The sequence below is a fragment of the Cucurbita moschata genome, unplaced genomic scaffold (assembly GCF_002738365.1).
Source record: "Cucurbita moschata cultivar Rifu unplaced genomic scaffold, Cmos_1.0 Cmo_Scf00020, whole genome shotgun sequence".
Classification (NCBI taxonomy): Eukaryota; Viridiplantae; Streptophyta; class Magnoliopsida; order Cucurbitales; family Cucurbitaceae; genus Cucurbita; species Cucurbita moschata.
This window is the reverse complement of record NW_019268536.1, coordinates 384,382-402,965: the sequence shown is the minus strand read 5'-3', so window position 1 is coordinate 402,965 and position 18,584 is coordinate 384,382. Positions and strand designations below refer to the sequence as shown.

The 18,584-nt window shown below is 34.8% G+C and overlaps 3 protein-coding genes across 6 annotated transcripts in view; 1 reads left to right on the top strand and 2 right to left on the bottom strand.

Moving 5' to 3' along the window:
- Nucleotides 1-2,271: 2,271 nt before the first annotated feature.
- Nucleotides 2,272-7,062, bottom strand: LOC111457703 (putative E3 ubiquitin-protein ligase RF298). 4 transcript variants are annotated; one of them, XM_023100059.1, is made up of 5 exons: nt 6,776-7,059; nt 6,547-6,583; nt 4,078-6,240; nt 2,634-3,188; nt 2,272-2,559 (listed from the first exon to the last, which is right to left on the bottom strand). In XM_023100059.1, exons 3-4 carry the CDS (start codon nt 6,232-6,234, stop codon nt 2,646-2,648), a joined length of 2,700 nt encoding a protein of 899 aa, XP_022955827.1. In that variant the 5' UTR covers nt 6,235-6,240; nt 6,547-6,583; nt 6,776-7,059; the 3' UTR covers nt 2,272-2,559; nt 2,634-2,645. The 4 variants fall into 4 exon arrangements, with proteins under 4 accessions (XP_022955827.1, XP_022955826.1, XP_022955828.1 ...); XM_023100058.1 differs by having other exon boundaries at nt 2,384-3,188; XM_023100061.1 differs by lacking the exon at nt 2,272-2,559 and having other exon boundaries at nt 3,015-3,201; nt 6,776-7,062.
- A 2,841-nt stretch (nt 7,063-9,903) lies between these two features.
- On the bottom strand, nt 9,904-11,841 carry LOC111457712 (peptide methionine sulfoxide reductase B5-like). The gene is made up of 3 exons (XM_023100080.1): nt 11,579-11,841; nt 10,333-10,489; nt 9,904-10,229 (listed from the first exon to the last, which is right to left on the bottom strand). The coding sequence occupies exons 1-3, from the start codon at nt 11,680-11,682 to the stop codon at nt 10,071-10,073; spliced, it is 420 nt and encodes a 139-aa protein (XP_022955848.1). The 5' UTR covers nt 11,683-11,841; the 3' UTR covers nt 9,904-10,070.
- Nucleotides 11,842-13,495: 1,654 nt separating this feature from the next.
- LOC111457572 (SAC3 family protein B) overlaps nt 13,496-18,584 on the top strand; it is a 12,144-nt gene continuing 7,055 nt past the window's right edge. The window contains exons 1-9 of the mRNA XM_023099855.1: nt 13,496-13,714; nt 13,853-13,954; nt 14,311-14,557; nt 14,732-14,824; nt 15,437-15,634; nt 16,288-16,488; nt 16,585-16,841; nt 17,635-17,735; nt 17,823-18,038. Coding sequence (XP_022955623.1) covers nt 14,445-14,557; nt 14,732-14,824; nt 15,437-15,634; nt 16,288-16,488; nt 16,585-16,841; nt 17,635-17,735; nt 17,823-18,038 — 1,179 coding nt within the window. The 5' untranslated portion in view covers nt 13,496-13,714; nt 13,853-13,954; nt 14,311-14,444. The remainder of the gene's footprint in view (nt 13,715-13,852; nt 13,955-14,310; nt 14,558-14,731; nt 14,825-15,436; nt 15,635-16,287; nt 16,489-16,584; nt 16,842-17,634; nt 17,736-17,822; nt 18,039-18,584) is intronic.

Here is an 18,584-nt window from a genome sequence, read left to right as displayed (position 1 = left end):
GGGGGGGGGGGGGGGGGGGGGGGGGGGGGGGGGAAAATGTAGCCGGTGGGACCGGTTCCCATACTGTCGGAAGGATGGAACGTCGGAGTCATAGGATTGAGACACGTGGCAGTGTCATGGACACAAGGAGAGAAGACTAATCCTCCACTCCTCCTCTATCTTATCTTCCTCTCCACACATAACAAAGTGATGTAATAATTAAGTGCGAAAATTAAATAGATTAATAAAAATCATTTGCTCTTTGATTGATTCTATCGCTAAATTATTGGCAAACTAGAAAAAATAAATATGTGGACCTTAAAAATAAAATCTTTTAGTCGATAAAATATCTTTAAATTAGTTAAATTACATTTAGATTAATATTTTAATTGCTAAATTATATATTATACTTAATTTTATTATTTTAATTTAATAGCGATAATCATTCATGAAAAATTGTACATGTAATCCCCCAAAAAAATATTAAAATACAAGTTCAATATTTAAAATTTGAAGTTTAATCATTAAAATTGAGTTAATTTTACATCAATTTATGTAAAAAAAAAAAAAGATATATCTTTCTAATTGAAATTAATTTATTTTATTCATTTTTAATAGAAATTAATTTATTTTATTCATTTTTATAGTTCTAATAAAAATTTAAATTCATCATGTTAATTTAATTTATGTTCTTCATGCATACATTATAACTATACAAAAACGTTATAAAATTTTTTTTAACTTAATAAAGTTGACTGTCAAGACTTTCCAAGCTATAAAAAATCTACGATAGTACTAATGATATCAAAAAAACGCTATAAAAAGTCTAGATGACACTTTTCATTAGTTATAAAAAATCTACAATGGTACTAATAATATCAAAAACGCTATAAAAAATTTACGATGACGCTTTTCGTTAGTTACCATATCCATTATTTCTCGTAAGTGCATTTTGAAAGTAAGAAATGGCAAAATAATATTTGTTAATAACGCTTTTGAATGATTGGAAATAACATTAACTTAGGCTTATTTTAAAAAAAAATCATATATAAAAAAGAGCCAGTAAGTGCATACTTTAATTATGAATTAAAGTGAGCCCATGCTTATTTTATTTTTTTATTCGCTCAACAGCCAAAATGTGAGAGGTGTAAGTAAAATGGATTTAATCAGGAGTTAATTAAGTGTTGCTCATATAACCAGAGAACATGCTCAAGGAAGGTGGATTGGATCAGATCACAAGAACAAGCAAACATGGATTTAATCTCAACTAGTAAGTTGAGTTCAAACAGAACACAAAAAAGCTATAATCATGAGCCAAAGCCAAACCCACGAGGAAGTAATGAATTTAAACCAAATCAAGAACACCTCATGCATGAATATATTCATCCTTCGAGAAGGACAAGTTCCTCGATCATCCACCAATCAAACCTATTCCACAACCATTCTCGTAGTTTATATGGGTGAATTTAAAGATGTCTATTTAATTTGTAGGATATGGAATCCTCGTTAACACACACAATGCAGAGAAAGTTGAAAAAGATCTCTACCGGTTAGTGAGCAGGATAGAGAAGAGAGACTACATTACACCTCCGTCCTAATCCTCAGGAAAATAAATTGTTAAGAATTATACTCTGATACCAATAGAAGCTAGTGGGACTATTGCAATAGGAGTGGTAATGCTAGGGTCACAGACTTGCGACTTGCGGTGATGTATGGACTAGTCGAGGACTATAATTTGTAACTTGAGGACTAATAGTGGTTGCTTAAGGTTCGGAAGCAATGACGATGGTTTGGAAGCAGTTGAAAGCAAGAAGTTGTGATTGAGTTAGAGTTTGGGTTTAGGCTCTTAAGAATGAGACATAGAAGTGTTTGTTACACTTTCGATCCCACTTCTATTTCCCATTCTTAACACAAATGTAAAGTTTCACAAAAATAGGGAGCGGAGACGGGAGCAATCAAGCCTTAGGTCCCTGCCTCAAGATGAATTGTAGTCCAAACCCCACCTTATGGGATTAGATTTCCAAACCCGACCCACCTTATGGGATTAGATTTCCAAACCCGACCCAAACCATGGGTTGACAACCCGAGAGGCTAGGCATGAGTTTGGGTTTAGACCCCAACCCAAAACATCCCCTAAATCCTAAAGGTGAAAGATACATGTTTTTAGTTAATAAACTTTGTATTGCTAGCAGCCTAATATTTATTTTGATGGAAACATTAATCAAAGTAACATTAAATATATCCATTTTATAAGCATATATTAAAAACAAAAAAAACAAAAAAAAAAAAAACTAGAGCCAAAGAAGATCATAACTGTCCAAATAATACATTTTCTTACTATTTTTATTACTTTTTGTAACCCCCAAAAGGGGGGAGGGGGAAGAAAAAAAGGGCAGCTGAAACCTGAAATAGAAGACTTATCGCATCGTCCTACTTTATGGATGCCAAAATTCTTAGACGATCAAAGTTTGGGATAAAGAAAGAGTACCTTGTTGTTCGACAGTTGTAGAGGGATCTAAGGTAAGCCATTGATAATAACACCAACGTAGCAAGCTAATTTTGATATTCCACAACACATTCCTAACAAGGGGAATTTAGATGCATTATCCATTTCATAGGAGTCCCAGAACATTATTAAAAAACACTCAACATACCATGAAAACCGATTACGAGCGAACATAACGAACTGGAATACGCCGCTGTATTGGGCTCCTGCAAGAAGGACAATCTTTCATACCCTGTTTTTCATGTAGTTCATTGCAGGTTGTGCACACCACCTGATGGGCGCACGGAAGAAAAACTACTGACATCTCCTCTGAAAGGCACATCACACACTCCCGTTCCCGCTTCACACCCCCAGTTCCAGGGTACTCGTAAAGATCCTTCATCGATTCCAAGGCATTCGGGGTCGAGGACTCTTTGTGATCTGTGCTATGTCTGGTATCTGTAAGTCTACTGGCATAACTTCCGTCAATGCCTCTCTTAAGAGCTGCAATTCTTGAAGAATCAGTCTTAAGTCTCAACGCATAGATTTCTTTTTCAAGCTTTTGGATATCGTCTTTGTATTTTAAAAGATTGTTTTCTGCTTTTAATTTAATTGAATCCTCCTTTGCTTTCACTGAATCTTCGATTTGTTCTCTCTCCTTTCTCAATGAAGCAGCCTTCATGAGCAGCTCATCTTTTGCTCTCTCCTCCAACTTCCACCGACCCTGAGATATGTTCCTTGTCAATGAGAAAGAGCCCACAAGTTGCCACGTAATTAATAGAACTAAAAAAAACAGCACAAATTAAGTACTAAGCATACTTAAGCCTACCATCAACTAGGAACACAACCACAAAACGCAAAGGAAGTATGTTCAAGATAAAAATACGGCAATTATTTTTCGTTCTAAATATATTTTGCTCAAATCTTCAAAAAATAAAAAAATGTGTAGGAGAAGCAAATGCATTCTAAGACCAAGCAAGAAAATACAATATGAGAATTGAAATCTAATATCAAGGAAAAAGAAAAAAAAAATAAACAAATGAGGTAATCTTAATAAGAATGAGATGCAACACCCACATTTATAAGAAAAAAATCCAAAGATAACAATTTAAACCGTCTTGTAACTTCTCCATCGAATATGAATCTCGTAAACAACATACGTATTGCTCAACAACTAAAGAATTGGCTAAACAAATAGCTTCAACAAGAAAAAAAGGAGAACGTGCTTGAATATTTTAAACAGGGAGAAAACACCAACTAGTAATCTGCAAACATATCAGGAACTAGAAATGTGTAAATGATCCATGCAGATTAGGGTCTAAGATCAGTTGAAAACCCTAGGAAAGATGAAGTGGAATACACATTGTTCATAAAAAATAAAAATAAAAAGTTGATAACACCCCAACCATGGACTCCTTTTCCTAGGGTAGTGTTATTGCCTTTTGGACAATCTACAGGTAAAAGCATAATTTAGTCTCATAATTATTCCTGGGAAGTGATAAAATCTTGATCTACCACCCAATAAACTGTTGCGAGTTGCAAAATTAATAATTAAGGCAGTAAAGACAGTAGCTAAAACTCATAAGAACTACGGATAACTAGTTAAAACATACCTCAAGTTGCTCCCGCAGATCCCTGGCATGCTCAAGTTCCTGTATTAGTTGTTTCAATTTCCGCTTTTCGGCTGTGAGTTCTTCCTGAAACAACATTTTCTGCTTCTCCCAAGATTGAACTTTCATCAGTGTTTTCTTTTCCCTCTTAGAAACCTCGTGATAATTAGCAGCTGATTCTGCAGCACGTAATTTTGCAACCTCCATCTCCTGCCGTAGTGCAGCATTCTCCATCTCAAGCCTCCTAACAGCAGAGTTAGCAAGTTCAACCTGACCACTAGCCTTGCACAATGCATGTTCCATCTCAGAAAGTTTCTTCATGGTATTTTCTTCCAGAGTTTGCTTCTCCTTTTTCAGCCGTTCAACTTCATCCTTTTCTTGTTTCAAATTCTTGAGTTCAGCCTTGTCCTTACTTAGCCTCCTTGCAGCCTGCATGACCTTTTGATTTGCCCACTCCGTCCACTCTTGCAGCTGACTTTGTAATTCCCGAGCCCTTGGCACTAGCTTCAAAACCATCTCATCCTTCTTATCCTTCGGAAACCACTGTCCAAGGGACTTTTCATAAGGTCTCTCAACAAAACTATTAGTAGAAGACTCAGCGTTGCAGCTGATAGGCACTGAGGGCTGATTGCTTTTAGTGGGCAAAGAAAGAGAGAGATCAATATCAGTTGTTGGTAGCCCAGAAGTATTAGCTGCAGGTAATGCAGGGGGTGAACTAGGACTGGGCATTGGAGATACATTGGTCTTAGAAAAAGGAGAAACGGTGTTAATGTTTTCCAAGTTAAATGATGGAGAGGAAGAAGGAATGTCGATGGTGGAAACATTATCGTTCCCATTGTCTTGGGGCACATCAATTCCCATGGCTTTGCTTATTTTCAGTGAAGCGTTCTTGAAGTTAACTGAAGTGGAGCCTGAAACAGATTTTAGTTTCTTATCCAACGTTAAACCCCCCAAACCAGTCAGCTTTCCAGCTCTTGATGAGCTCTTAGTTCCATGTGTTCGAAAGTTTTTATCCACATGAAGTGCCTTTTGTCGTAGCATGTATTCTCTCTTAGATATATTAGAATGACCCTTTCTACTGCTCCCAACTTTTTCTTCGGACACAGAAGTTTGAGGGTTTCCGGCCACACTATATGATTCCTCAGCCGTAGCAGAGGTGGAATTTTGCAACTCTTTATCTGATAATGGTCCACTTGAAAATAATGGGTCCTTTGGTTTTGCAATACTAGGAACTCTTAGAGTGGCTGGTCCATCAGATTGAGAAGCATGAGCACAGCTGATCGGAGAAATTGACTTAACAGGCTTAGGTAGATTCATCTCAGAGCCTTTAGCTTCTGGTTTTAACTGTGGGATAGAGTCACACGAGCTCTCGTTCGAAGTCCCATCACAGACAAGTGCATCAAATGGGTCATTATCCACTGCACATGCTAGAGATACATTCATGTCACTAATCAATAACCACCACATTGCATCGCCAGTGCTGAAGAAAGGCCTAACCTCTCGTAGAACACAAACTAATTCGGCTAAAATATATTTTTCTAGTTGCTGTAAATCTTCAAAATAGTGCTCCCTTGAATGATCAATTTCTTGGTCACTTTTAAGGAAAGCTAAGGTGTTATCCACTATATTTGATAGTGTATCTTTACAACCAAAACAAATGCCAGACCTCGACACGGCTTTTATCGAAACCTCTTCAGTGTATCCAGAAGCAATGATTTTCTTGATTGCACTCTTGAATATTGTGTCCAAATTATTTAAAACTAGTTCTTCGAGCTGAGCTTCTGTAAGGTCACTCCAATCAACATCTTGGAACTCATCAACTTCTGATTCCCCACTTGGCCAGTTTAGCCCAACGTCAGAAGAGCCTCCATTGGACAATCCAAGATCAAGTTTCAATCCAGCAGAAAATTCGGGACCAATGCTACAAAGGTCACACGCATTGGTTTGCCCCAAACTTGAACTATTCTCAAATTTCTCAGCTGAAAACTCATAACTCGAGCATTCATCTTGAGATGACGAGGCGATCTTACTCAGATCACCTAAAGGTGGATCTGCTCTGTACTTCCTCTTATTCCTACTCCCTTTTTCCTGGGCAGTCATCGAGGAAGGCCCGTGATTGATAGTGCTAGAACAACTCGGCTTAACGACCATTGATGCCATTTTCCACTGCATAAGACAACATATACGAGTACCTTAATCTAGTTATCTTTGTTCTTTTCCCTTGTGTAGATATATATCATACACTTAACAAGTAAAAATACCAAACGTCTTTCATAGCTCAATGCAGTTGGAAAACCATGAATATCCAATTTATGTAAACCAAAAGAAAGATAAAGAAAGAGGAAAGTAGAACTATAATCGCAAGAATGAATCGTTTACAGCTCAAAATCTGGCAGCTGATGATAACAAGAAGACAAAGAACTAAGAATCCAGTTCTCGAGTATTCGTCCAAGAAGGAGCTAGAACGCATACCTCGAATCTCAGTACTAAAATCGACGATAATCAAAGTCTGCGTCCACCGGAAAGAAAGAAGAAGAAGAAGAAGAGAGAAACAAATCAGTCACAGAAACAAGCAAGTACCTAGAGTACAAACTGAAGAAGAGAATCTACACACGTCTCAAAACGTTAAACCCGTGGAGCACAAACAAAAACCACAATCATCTAACTCCAATTTCATCAAGAATTAAACACCAAAACCAACCTCGTAGATCCAAGAAACAAAAGCTTTATCAACAATTTGGTGGAAACTGCTACAAGAACACAAGAAGATCCCTCTCTCCCCCAAACAGAAACTCGATAATTGAATGTTGGATAGAGAACGGCGAAACGATCGGCAGAAACGACGCTGCCGATTGAAACGGATGATTTGCAAGAACCGAAATGGAAGGAAACACAGAATCAGAAGAACATCGGAAAGAGAAATCCGTATAAGAGTTTTTTTTTTTTTTTTTTCAATTTGTTTCCTCCTTTCGTTCCTTATTTTCTTGCTATAGCTTAGACCATATGTCGTCTCTCTTACTGAATATTTTGGCTTCATTGTTGAATTGTTTTCTTTTGGCTTTCACGTTAACCACATTAACTAACCAGGGTTAACTGAATGGGCTCCTATAATTTACCGTGGTTAGAATGCCTACCCTACTTTTATCACATTTTTTCTCTTTAGTTTGGTGGAATTTTTTTTATTTTAAACATAAATAAATAAATAAATATTAGCTCTTATTTAGAAAATATCTTTATTATTTCCAAATCTGTAATATTGTAATAAAAAATGAGCGTCCCAATCTTAAGTTTTATCTTAATAATCTCGACACTTGTTTTGTCTTTCAATTTTCATTGAACATTCTAAAACGGCATTTGACCAGTAAGCCACTGTAACCTAGCCCAGCGACTCTGTCCACTTGATTCATCGATATGATAGCCTTAGGTCATTCTGATTCATCGATATCATACTTCTTGTCGTCCTATTCCAAACTCGAGCCCACTCTAATGCGACTCTCTCCCCCTTGATTCATTGAATAGCCTTACGTCAATTCTTATTCCAAACCCTCGCTATCATAAAAAAAAAAATGATGTATATTTTAGAAAACGTAAGTTGGAATGATAACCTTTCAAAATATAAATGAATTTTGTAATTAAAAATAAATAAATTTGGTAGGTTGTTGGGTTTTTTCTTTTTTTTTTTTCTCTTATATAATAATTTGAATATTTATGGAAAGAAATTAATGATCATAGTTGAGATATACGTGCTATTTTAGACGCGTGATATATTTATTTTAATAAAATATAAAAATTTTAAAATATAGGTATAGACTAAAACTTATTTATACTATTAAAATTAAATATATTTAATTTAAGTAAAAATTAATGTGCAGTTTGAAAATTAGTTTTTTTTTTTTCAAAAAAAAATTAACAAATAAAAAATATTGTTTTTTTTTAAATTATAGTAAGCATAATAAAAAATCGGCATGCAACAATATATATGATATAAAATAAAGTCGATGTCATTATTTATGTCATCTACACTTTATTTCCGCCTTTAAATATTTGTTTACATTTAATAACCAGAAATTTGACTAAGAATTTTCGTGAAGAAGATGAAAATTAATAACCAGAAATTTGACTTAGAATTTACGTGAAGAAGATGAAAATTACTGTGAAGACGTTAGCAAATCAATAAGTTTAATAGTAATGAGAAACTAGCATAGCACCCTATAAATTTGAACGTAATGCTCGACATCATGAAATAAATTTGAACGTAATGCTCGACGTCATGAAATAAATTTGAATGTAATGCTCGACGTCATAAAATAAATTTGAACGTAATGCTCGACGTCATGAAATAAATTTGAACGTAATGCTCGACGTCATGAAATTTCATGCACGGTCACTTTATTACTAGATAATTTACATAAAGAAGATGAAAATCACCGTAAAAAAGTTATAAGAAAAAATAAATAAATGGTTATGAAACGAGACCTTCAAACATTAATAATTTTTAGAGGCCATTCAAACATTAATTGATTGATAATTGTTAGGGGCGTCAATGAATAAGCCAGAAGGCAATGAAGTGAATGCATATTTAATATCTAACTCCTCAGTTCAATGCACCTTGGGAGCTATTTTGGCAACATAGTCCTCAGTTTATTGGCTATACACAAAGTCAACTTTTTTATAATTCATAAATAGCTTGTGAAAGAATTTTCTATCACTGACACGTGCTGCCATCGAAGTAATCTTATTTCAGAGGATGAAATAGTGTTGTAAAAGCCTAAGCTCACCGCTAGGCACACTAATAAATATTGTCCTTTTTGGCCCAACACTCGGTGTCTGGCTCTGATACCAATATAATAAGACACCGAGCGGTGTACTAGCAAGGACGTTGGGCCTCCTAAGGAGGTGGATTACGAGATTGACATCAGTTGGAGAGAACGAAACATTCCTTATAAGGGGGTGGAAACCTCTCCCTAACAGACGAAGCTAAAGACAATATGTAACGGACTAAAGCGGACAATATCCGCTGAACTGTTATAGGTTTGACTTCAATTCCATAGAGACAAATCCCAAAAACTGAAGAATACAAGGCAAAAGGCAAGTAGGTGGCATTCAGAAAAGACAAGGCAGCTATTGAACTAAGTTGTTAGAGTGTTGTCAGGCTGCCTTAAATGTTAGGGAGGATGTAAAAAAGAAATTGGGAGAGGATACCAGAAACTAAAGATGGGAGAGGATACCATTTCTGGTTAGAGAAAATGAAGAAACATTAACGATGAATAAGAGTGTTCGGAACCAGATTGGATCAGTCCATAAGTTATCGAGCGTACCCAAATGGGGGCGAAGAGTAGCTTGATGGCGGTGAGAACACCGATTGAAACGCTATGACTAACTAAGAGTGTAAGGTGACTCGAGAGGAAATAAGTCAACAATTGAAACAACTCCGACGATAGAAGGACAAAAGAAACATTGCAATATCAGCCATCTTTCAAGGGGACGCTCTCTCCTACAATTCATAAACTACGGACAAACTTTTCATAACTACATTAACATCTACACTACCTTTGTAACAGTCCAAGCCCACCGTTAGTAGATATTGTCCTCTTAAAGCTTTCCCTTTCGGGCTTCCCTTCAAGGTTTTTAAAATATGTCTGCTAGGGAGAGGTTTCCACATCCTTATAAAGAATGTTTCGTTTCCCTCTCTAGCCGATGTAGGATCTCACAGCCTAAGTCACTACGGGTTTTGAACTAAGCATGAGTGACAAGTGGCCGTACTTAAGTTCTACTGCAATATGTCATAGCCCATACCATTTTGGTGTGCAGATCTTATAGAATTAACCATTTCAGAAGACTAGTAGAACTTATAAATAAGTTTCAGATGTGGTCATCATATAACAATACCCATACTTAGGTTTACATCTTTATTAGCAACGTCATGCTGAACATATCAATCTTTGCCAAAGCAATTCTACAATACACACCGAGCTTAGGAATACCTCTGAAAGGCTTCACTGTGAAGCATTAGCAGGAGCGAACTTGACCGAAATGCTGTTGACACAATGGCGTTCATCTGTAGGTGTCCCGAATCCCTCGCCTTTAAAAACGTGACCCAAATGCCCCCCACATGCAGCACAAGTTATTTCAGTTCGCCTTCCATCAGGGTCGGGCTGAAATTATTTACAGTCAATCAAATTGCAGTATACAACAATAATGTAAACTGACCCATGTACTTCAGAAAGAGGAAGACAGTGATGTAAAGAGGTAACTCACAAAACGATTGATTGCTCCAGGAAAGCCCTCAAAGAAAGCAGGCCAGCCACAGCCGGAATTGAATTTGGTGCTGGACTTATAAAGTGGGGTTCCACAGCCAGCACAGTTGTATATTCCTTCTTCATAAAACTTGTCATATTTCCCAGTGCCTCGAAGCCTGCATATCATCGACTTCTAGATATTGTGATCAACAACTAAAAGAACCATGAAAACTACATAAAATTCAAAAGAATCAACCACAAGTACACAACACAGCTAAATAAGATCTACTCAGGCGGGCTTGAAGACTGAATTATGATGCACAAAGATCAAGTAATGTAGCCAAAGGTACTTGGAATTCAAGATGATCAATATGGCTAGGATCACAATTTTAATCAGATCACAAAATTGATATGCAATACCTCCTTGTATGCATCTTAAAAATTGAAAAATTGTCTTATTTCATATGTGGCTTGGATAATCAGTTCCTACCCTGCATATGGTAAATCTTTGTTCAGGCATGTCTGAATTAAATTTTGGGTTGTGGCCTTTGTAAAAAGAAAATAACCCTTTGAGATTTCACAACCACAACCTTCCAACCTCAAGTGAGAATATAACAGCTCAAGTAGCTCTCGCTAGCCGATATTATCCTTTTTAGGTTTTCTCTTTCGGGCTTCCCCTAAGGTTTTTAAAGACATTTCTACATCCTTATAAAGAATGTTTCGTTCTCCTCCCCAACTGATTTGCCCAACTGATGGGATCTTACAAAAGGTGTCTAAGATTGGATTGATGCATTGAACAAAGAGGGCTGTTTTAGAATTGTAATGACACATGATGTCGTCATCAGTGCAGCTAAATAAGTTCTTCTTCTGCAACAAAATGTCAAAACTAGAAAATACCTATTGATAGTGCTATTACTACTGCTATTACTGACATTTTCCAACAACTTCACGAAACAATGGACCAGACTTTATAAACAAGACCTACTGACAAGAAATCACTATTTAGCAGACAAAATCATAGGTGAAGCATGTTCAGAACAAGCCCAAAAAGCCAACAACCACTGAAACCAAAACGATTAAAAAAAAAAACAGTAGAAAATACGGTTCGATGCATCTCTTAGAACATCAATTTCGAAATTCAATCAAACCCAGTGCCCCAATCACCGTTGATTATATAAACGAAACCGATCAATTTAACCAATCAAACCAACAAAAAAGACTACGCGAGAAGCAGGAATCAGTACAACAAGGGTTATCATAATTACTCAGTTCCTTTCTGGCGAAGAATGCGAAACTGCTCCGGAGAGAGTATAACCCGCCACTCTTCCTCCGATTTCTGAACCGAATTTGGTGCTGATGGGGCAGCCATGAAACTGTTTACAAGAATTCCGGCCGTCGATCGGGATGCTCCGTCTCCTTCCTCGGGCGATGGACGAGCAACTAGTCAGTGAGACGGTGAATAATGAAGTGGCTTCATCTCTTAAGAGAGAACTTTCTCGCGGGGAGACCGAGGGGGAGTGTATATGGTCGGGATTGCGGAATTATTTTTTAACCTAAGTTCGATTCTCAAAATTTTTTATAAATTTTATTTTTGTAAGATACAATCGAAAATCGTAATATATTAACATACTTACTCATAAAATTAAAGACAACTAAATACCGACATTTTTTTAATGATAGGTTAAAATAACAAAAATATTAATAAACGTTCACAAACAAACCCAAATCAATCTATAATTATTTTAAAAAAAATAATAATAAGGTGGAAAAATTATAACATATTAGCATAATTCGTCGTAAAATTAAAGACAACTATATACCGACATTTATTAACCATGGTTAAAATAACAAAAATATTAAAAATAGATCATTTCGCACTGAACTATACTTAAGGAAAGAGAAGGCGAAGTAGAAGTTGGAAGGAAGTCCGCTCTTAGAAAGAGTTTAAAGTCTAAAGCTAGTCAAATATATATAGTAGGATTAGTTGTTACAGGTTTCCCTAGAAAGAATTTCCAACTTCCCCGTACTTTCTCATAGTTTAGAGTGAGATCTTTCCAGTCTTCTTCAGATAAGCCCGAGATTCTGTCTAAATTGCATGAAATTAAATAAACAATAACAATGATTAATTTAGAGATACGGTATATAATAAAAATAAAAAATATATAAAAATATTTTAATTAAAATATGTTTATTTACTCATGTCATGTCACTTTAGAGAGTCCTAATCTATTAAAAATATATATATACTATAAAAATAAATTTATGAACATTCGACTCAGTTTCAAAATAATTAAATATATAAATAATAATTAATAAACTTTTGTATTATATAATAAATAATATGTTTAAATTAAATATATGTATAAATTATAATTAATAAACATTTGTATTATATAATAAATAATATATTTAAATTAAATGTAATATATTAATATAGTTCAACCTTGTCATAACAAAATACCTACGTTTCTTGACAATAGGTTAAAATAACAAAAATATTAAAGATAGATCATAAAATTAAATAAACAATAAAAATGATTAGTTTAAAAATATTGTATATAACAAAAATAAAAAATATTTAAAAATATTTTAATTTAAATATGTTTATTTATACGTGATCTTAGAGAATCCTAGACTAATAAAAAATTAAAAACATATACAAATTGTGATATAATAATGTCGTAACAAGATAATAAATACATCTAAATTTAATAAATGTATGTATAAATAATAATTAATAAACCTAAAAGAGACATGAACGGACAACATGAAATAAAAGAGATCAAAATGGAATATTTTCTAAATATGAAGAATTTGATTAGTCAATTCTAACCCTTCAAAACTAATTTCAACACACTGCCAATACAGGAAAAAATTACTTTTATTTGGTCATTTAATTTTTTAATTTTCAAAGTAGATAGAAAAATAAGAAAGAAGTAACATTTATAAATTTAATTTTTAAAAACAAATAAATCAAATAAAATTTTTAGTTTATAAATTTTCAATATTAAATTTATATATACGTTATTTACTTTTTTTTATAATTAAAATTAGCTTGAAATTTAAATATTTTTATAAAACTTGTTTATTGTTTATTTATTTATTTAGAGTAATAGTTCAAAGGTTAATAATCGCAAATAAATAAATAAATAAATAAAATTTAATTTTTTTTTTCTGCATCATTTCTTCTTTTATCCTTCGCACCCTCCGGCCGGGGCTGCCGCCGCCGCCATCGTGAGCATTGGAGCTCAACTATCTCTCTATCAGTTCTCTGACTAGCGAAAGAAAAAAGAAATTGAAACTAAAATTTGTCTCCATAGCTGCCGAGGACCGAGAGCTTCGTCTAGAAGAAGCAATGCCGGCTTCCGATTCAAGTTCTTGATGAGACTTGCGATATCAAGGTTCTACTTCTACTTCTACTACTCTTCTTTCTCCAAAATTTTCAGTTATATTTGTCCCTATCTGTTTCTCAAGAAAACATTTCTGAAAACTTTGCACTTGTTTAATTTTCTTTGCCGCTTTCTTTTGACGATAATCAGGTGTATACGAGGCAGTAGCATTAACAACATCCTTACCTACCACATTGGCAACAACGCCACGACAGTCCTCTATTATCGCCGTCGGATTTCGCTCTTTCACTGGTACTGCATTTTGATTGCGATTTCTCTTTCGTTTTTTAAGCCCTAGGTTACGATTACGACGTTCGTAATGTTCATTAAATTCAGCAAAATTGAATTAGCATTAGAAATCTAAGGGAATTAATTTCCCTTGTTATCTTCTTCACTCTCTGATGAATATTTTGACTGCTTAATATCCAAAATCTTTCCTGCTGGCTTTAGATTTTAGACGAGAGTTCCATTAATCTTTCTATGTCGAATTTTGAGTTGCTGACGTCAGCCATTGGTATGGTTCAGACTTCAGTAATATTTCCGAAGTGTTATATGAATCTGTAATTATTTACTTAAATTTAATCACTAATCTACGGCTTCCTCCTCAGGTCCAATCTACACTAGGAGAAAACTCATCATCGGGATCGGGAACGAGCTGAAGCTTTCTGCTACTTCTCGTCGGCGAGGGAAACCCGAGATTGGACCGATACCCTAGAGTCCCAGAGGGAGGAGAAGAAGAAATATGTCGTATCAGGGTTTCGGCAAGGCTTCAGGACCAAGCGCACCGCCGAAACTGCAACATTCTTTCGGAAATTCAGCAATTCCTGATTCAGTTTCTCCTCTACGCGCTTCTAGGTTATATTTTACTTCTTCCATTCATATATTTTACTGAGCTGCTTTGCTTCCAATGCCATATTACTGTTCTGTTGAGGGAAGATTTTGGCTTTGTCCTTCTAACGAACCTTCTCCCACCCTCTTTTGCGCTCTGCTGCAATAATGTATTTTTGTTTGTCATAATTTGCATTATAGTCACCATGAGGCATTCGGTAGTAGAGTTCAATCACATCCTATGGCTTTTCAAACCCCTGGTACTGCTTCAAGTCTTCATCATCAATACCATAGGTAAGAATGACTACGAATCTATAGCCCTTTTCTTTTTGAAAAAAAAGATATACATGTAAAATGACTGCAAAGCCACACTCCAAGTTTCATTTGTGAAGTCTCTATTCGTTGTCAACTTTGGCCTTGTGATGTGAGAAGGATGCAATGCAGGACGATGATAGGTTAATCATGACTAATGGCACTGATGAGCAGTTGAGCATTGGTCAAATTGACTATCCAACGAAGATAATTTCTACAAAAAAGCACATCATAAACATATAATGACAATATTCCAATCTCACCATCCATTATTTGAGTTCCGAAACAACAACAATATATTTCATTCAATCATTCGTTTTTATTAGCACCAGTGGCTAGAAACTTGATAGAACGTAGCTCCTTGGCTCTCTTGGTTGATTCATTATTACCTTTTGATTTTTGGTTCCCTTCCTATAATGATGTTATGTTTCCTATAAAAAGAAAACAAAGGGTGAAATTGATATTGGCTTTTGGTTGGAATTTAATTTCATTATTGAATTCTTTATATTTTGTGGAGTTCAACTTCTCTCCTCGCAGAAATAATTTCATACGGGAACTATTATTTGCCTTAATGAAGCTATCTTTTGTTGGTAGGCCTGTTTCATCTTCCCCTATATTTGAGGAACAGCCAAAGGTGCGAGGAATTCTTCCCAACTCACAAGCTTATCAAGACCGAGCCCTTCCAGAAAGATCTCATGATCATGATACAAATATTCAAGCACCAAAAAGAACCAAATCTCCTGAGAAACCATTTGTGAGTAATCTTCGGTCTGCACAGACTAATTTGTTAAGGTATGTTCGTCCAATGTCAGAACATTAAAAAGAGTTTGAGGGGTTGTTTGCAAACTGTTCTCTAAACCGTCTTATGTTATTCAGAGCAAAAATTCTGTATAAATGTTTTTGGACAATTGCTTTTTAAAAGTTGTTGTTCCCTCTTTTTATGGATTTTAATGAGCTACTTCAAACAAGAAATCAAAACGATATTTTGATGATTTTTTTATCATGAATGATTGTTGGCTTATTCTAGAATAAGACTTCAAATAGTATAGTTAATAACATAATTGGTCATGATATTAATTTTTACTTTAAAATCAAGTTAATTTATCAAAGTAAAAATATAAGAATTAATAAAATACAATGAAATTACTCAGTGAAAAGTTTGTTTATCAACGAAAAGTTAAATTATAATCAATGAAAACTTTGTTTATTGTTAAAAAAATAAAATACAATGAAGTTACTCTCAGTCGAGCACACTTCGGTAATGATGCTATTAATGTTTTAAGGCTGAATTAGAAAAGATATATTACATGTCAACTTTTTTTTATTGAAATGTTTTTTTAAAAAGAATTATGTGCACATTCTCCATCATTCTTGCTTTACCTTTTAATTAACTAAGAACTAAAGATATATAATATGTATATATGTCATTTTATGTTGCTTGCCAGGCTTTCTACCTCTCCTCCTAGACCATTTTCTTGGTCAAATACTCAAGAAGCTGTGGGCTCGATGAGGAATATTAATGCTGAATCCGTAGTTACTGAGCCCACTGGTGTCCTGGTTTCCAAAAGAACAAAATCGCCTACTTTATCATCATCAGATCAAGTCTCTGGTGGCAATTCTGATCCTACTCCTGATGACACTGAACGGTAAATTTTAACTGACCTTGTCCCAATATTCGGTAGCTTGTGTTCTTTACTTTCAGTTTATTTTGCAATACTGTTTAAATATTTTTCTATTGTTAGAGAAAGGTTAGCCAAGGCAAAGAGACTTGCGCGCTTTAAGGTGGAATTAGTTGAAGTTGCACATAGCAAATTGGGTAGTATGGATGCAAGGGATAATTCAAATAGAAACGAACATTCAACAACAGAAAGGGACAAATGCATGTCAAATCAATCTTTGGAGTCATCAACAAATTTGGCTCAAGGGAATTCTATGCCTGATTATGAAGCTTTGGAATCTTCAAGCATAATAATTGGACTCTGCCCAGATATGTGTCCAGGTATTTTGCTAAACGTGATGGTGTGGTCAATTTGAATATATTTCCTTGAGATTTTGTCTTGCTTCAGGCAATGTTTTGAAAATGCAAGACACCCACGGTAAAAGGCAGGCTTGCTTGGAGATGAGAGGCATATAAATAATATCGTAGTGATGTAAGGTACATAATATAACAGAAGAAATATAGCTTTTCATTATAAAAATGTAATAGAAAAACTATAGTTGTATATAGCAAAAATAAGAATCAAGAATACAGTACAACGTAAAAGGAGATGTATAATTAAGCATGAACTAGTTTAAATTTGGTGAAGTTCACTGATATGCCCTGAAGACGACGACCTTTCTTCACATTAAAGAAAAATGTGATATGATGGTCACAAGGTATGATAATGCTCGTTATATAAATGTAAACACAATTAGTGCCCTTGTTTTGTCTATTGGTGTGGGAGATCACTCTGGGGAGATTGAAAACCTTGGTTACACGTCCTCATTTTGGAAATTGAAATTTAAATATATTGCAGTCTTCTCATGAAGAGGAAACCTGAACTTAATATGTTTTTGATGATGTTGGATGTGGCCGTGAGGGAAGTTTAAAAATGTACGTACTTTTTGTCATGTGAAAGAAGGTGTTAATGTGGTTTGGTATAAGATTGGCCAACAAGGAATTTTGTAATCTTAAAGAAGTAACTTTGAATTCATATATTGAAAAAATTATTTTCTTATTGGGTCCAAGACTCAGATGTTATTATTACTGTTATTGTTAATAAAATAGGACACAATTTTACTTTCTTATGCAGAGTCAGAGAGGGCTGAGCGAGAAAGGAAAGGTGATCTCGACCATTATGAGAGGTTGGATGGGGATAGAAACCAAACTAGCAAATTGCTTGCAGTTAAGAAGGTATTCTTCTCGGTTCCTTTCACAAATGAAATACTCCATAAAATTTCTTGATTTGGGATAATGACAAATTTCTCAACTGTTTTGCAGTATACCAGAACAGCTGAGCGGGAAGCTAATCTTATAAGGCCTATGCCTGTTTTGCTGAAAACAATCGAATATTTGCTTGAGTTGTTAAGTCAACCTTATGATGAAAAGTTTTTAGGCATATATAACTTTTTATGGGATAGGATGCGAGCAATTCGCATGGATCTGAGAATGCAACATCTTTTTAATGAAAATGCCATTACGATGCTGGAACAAATGGTATGTTCTCAATGTAGTATCTTGTTTTGTTTACCTTACAATAGCCTTGCTAAATTGAAATATAATATTTATTTATTTTTGTTTTGGCAAAATTGAGTTTTCTCATTGATTTGGTGAAGAGAAGTATACAAAATTTATAGCCGCCCTCCCAATATGAGTTTTGAAAGAAGAACCTCATATGGAATAAATTTCAGCGAGAATGTAATTACAGAACCACTTAGAAATGATAACCTAGTGGACTATGCAAAATTTATAAGCTGAAGTGTCTTCCTATTGTGTTTTGTTTTCGTTGAAAATTTAGGATTTCTTTTTTATTTAAACAGTTTCAACGGGGCTGGTTAGTTGGTGTGGTGTCCCATGTGTAGGAGAGGTCCTGAAAGTCTACACCACTTGCTCCATTTTTGCCCCAGTACTACTGCCCTCTAGTCCGAAATTTTGTTTGCATTCAATTTGTTTGTGTCGGTTCATCTGCTAATTCCTTGGCTTATTTGATGTTTTTTGCCTTAAGTTTTGTGCAATAGAAAAAAAAAAAAAAAAAAAAAAAAA

Excerpts from the sequence above, each read along its gene's own strand:
- LOC111457703 (XM_023100059.1), bottom strand. The coding sequence starts at position 6,234 with ATGGCATCAATGGTCGTTAAGCCGAGTTGTTCTAGCACTATCAATCAC. Across the intron at positions 3,189-4,077 it reads ATCTGCGGGAGCAACTTGAG|GGTCGGTGGAAGTTGGAGGA; the intron begins GTATGTTTTAAC and ends AACATATCTCAG.
- LOC111457712 (XM_023100080.1), bottom strand. The coding sequence starts at position 11,682 with ATGGCTGCCCCATCAGCACCAAATTCGGTTCAGAAATCGGAGGAAGAG. Across the intron at positions 10,490-11,578 it reads CTTCGCCAGAAAGGAACTGA|GCTTCGAGGCACTGGGAAAT; the intron begins GTAATTATGATA and ends GATGATATGCAG. Across the intron at positions 10,230-10,332 it reads CTGGAGCAATCAATCGTTTT|CCCGACCCTGATGGAAGGCG; the intron begins GTGAGTTACCTC and ends AAATAATTTCAG.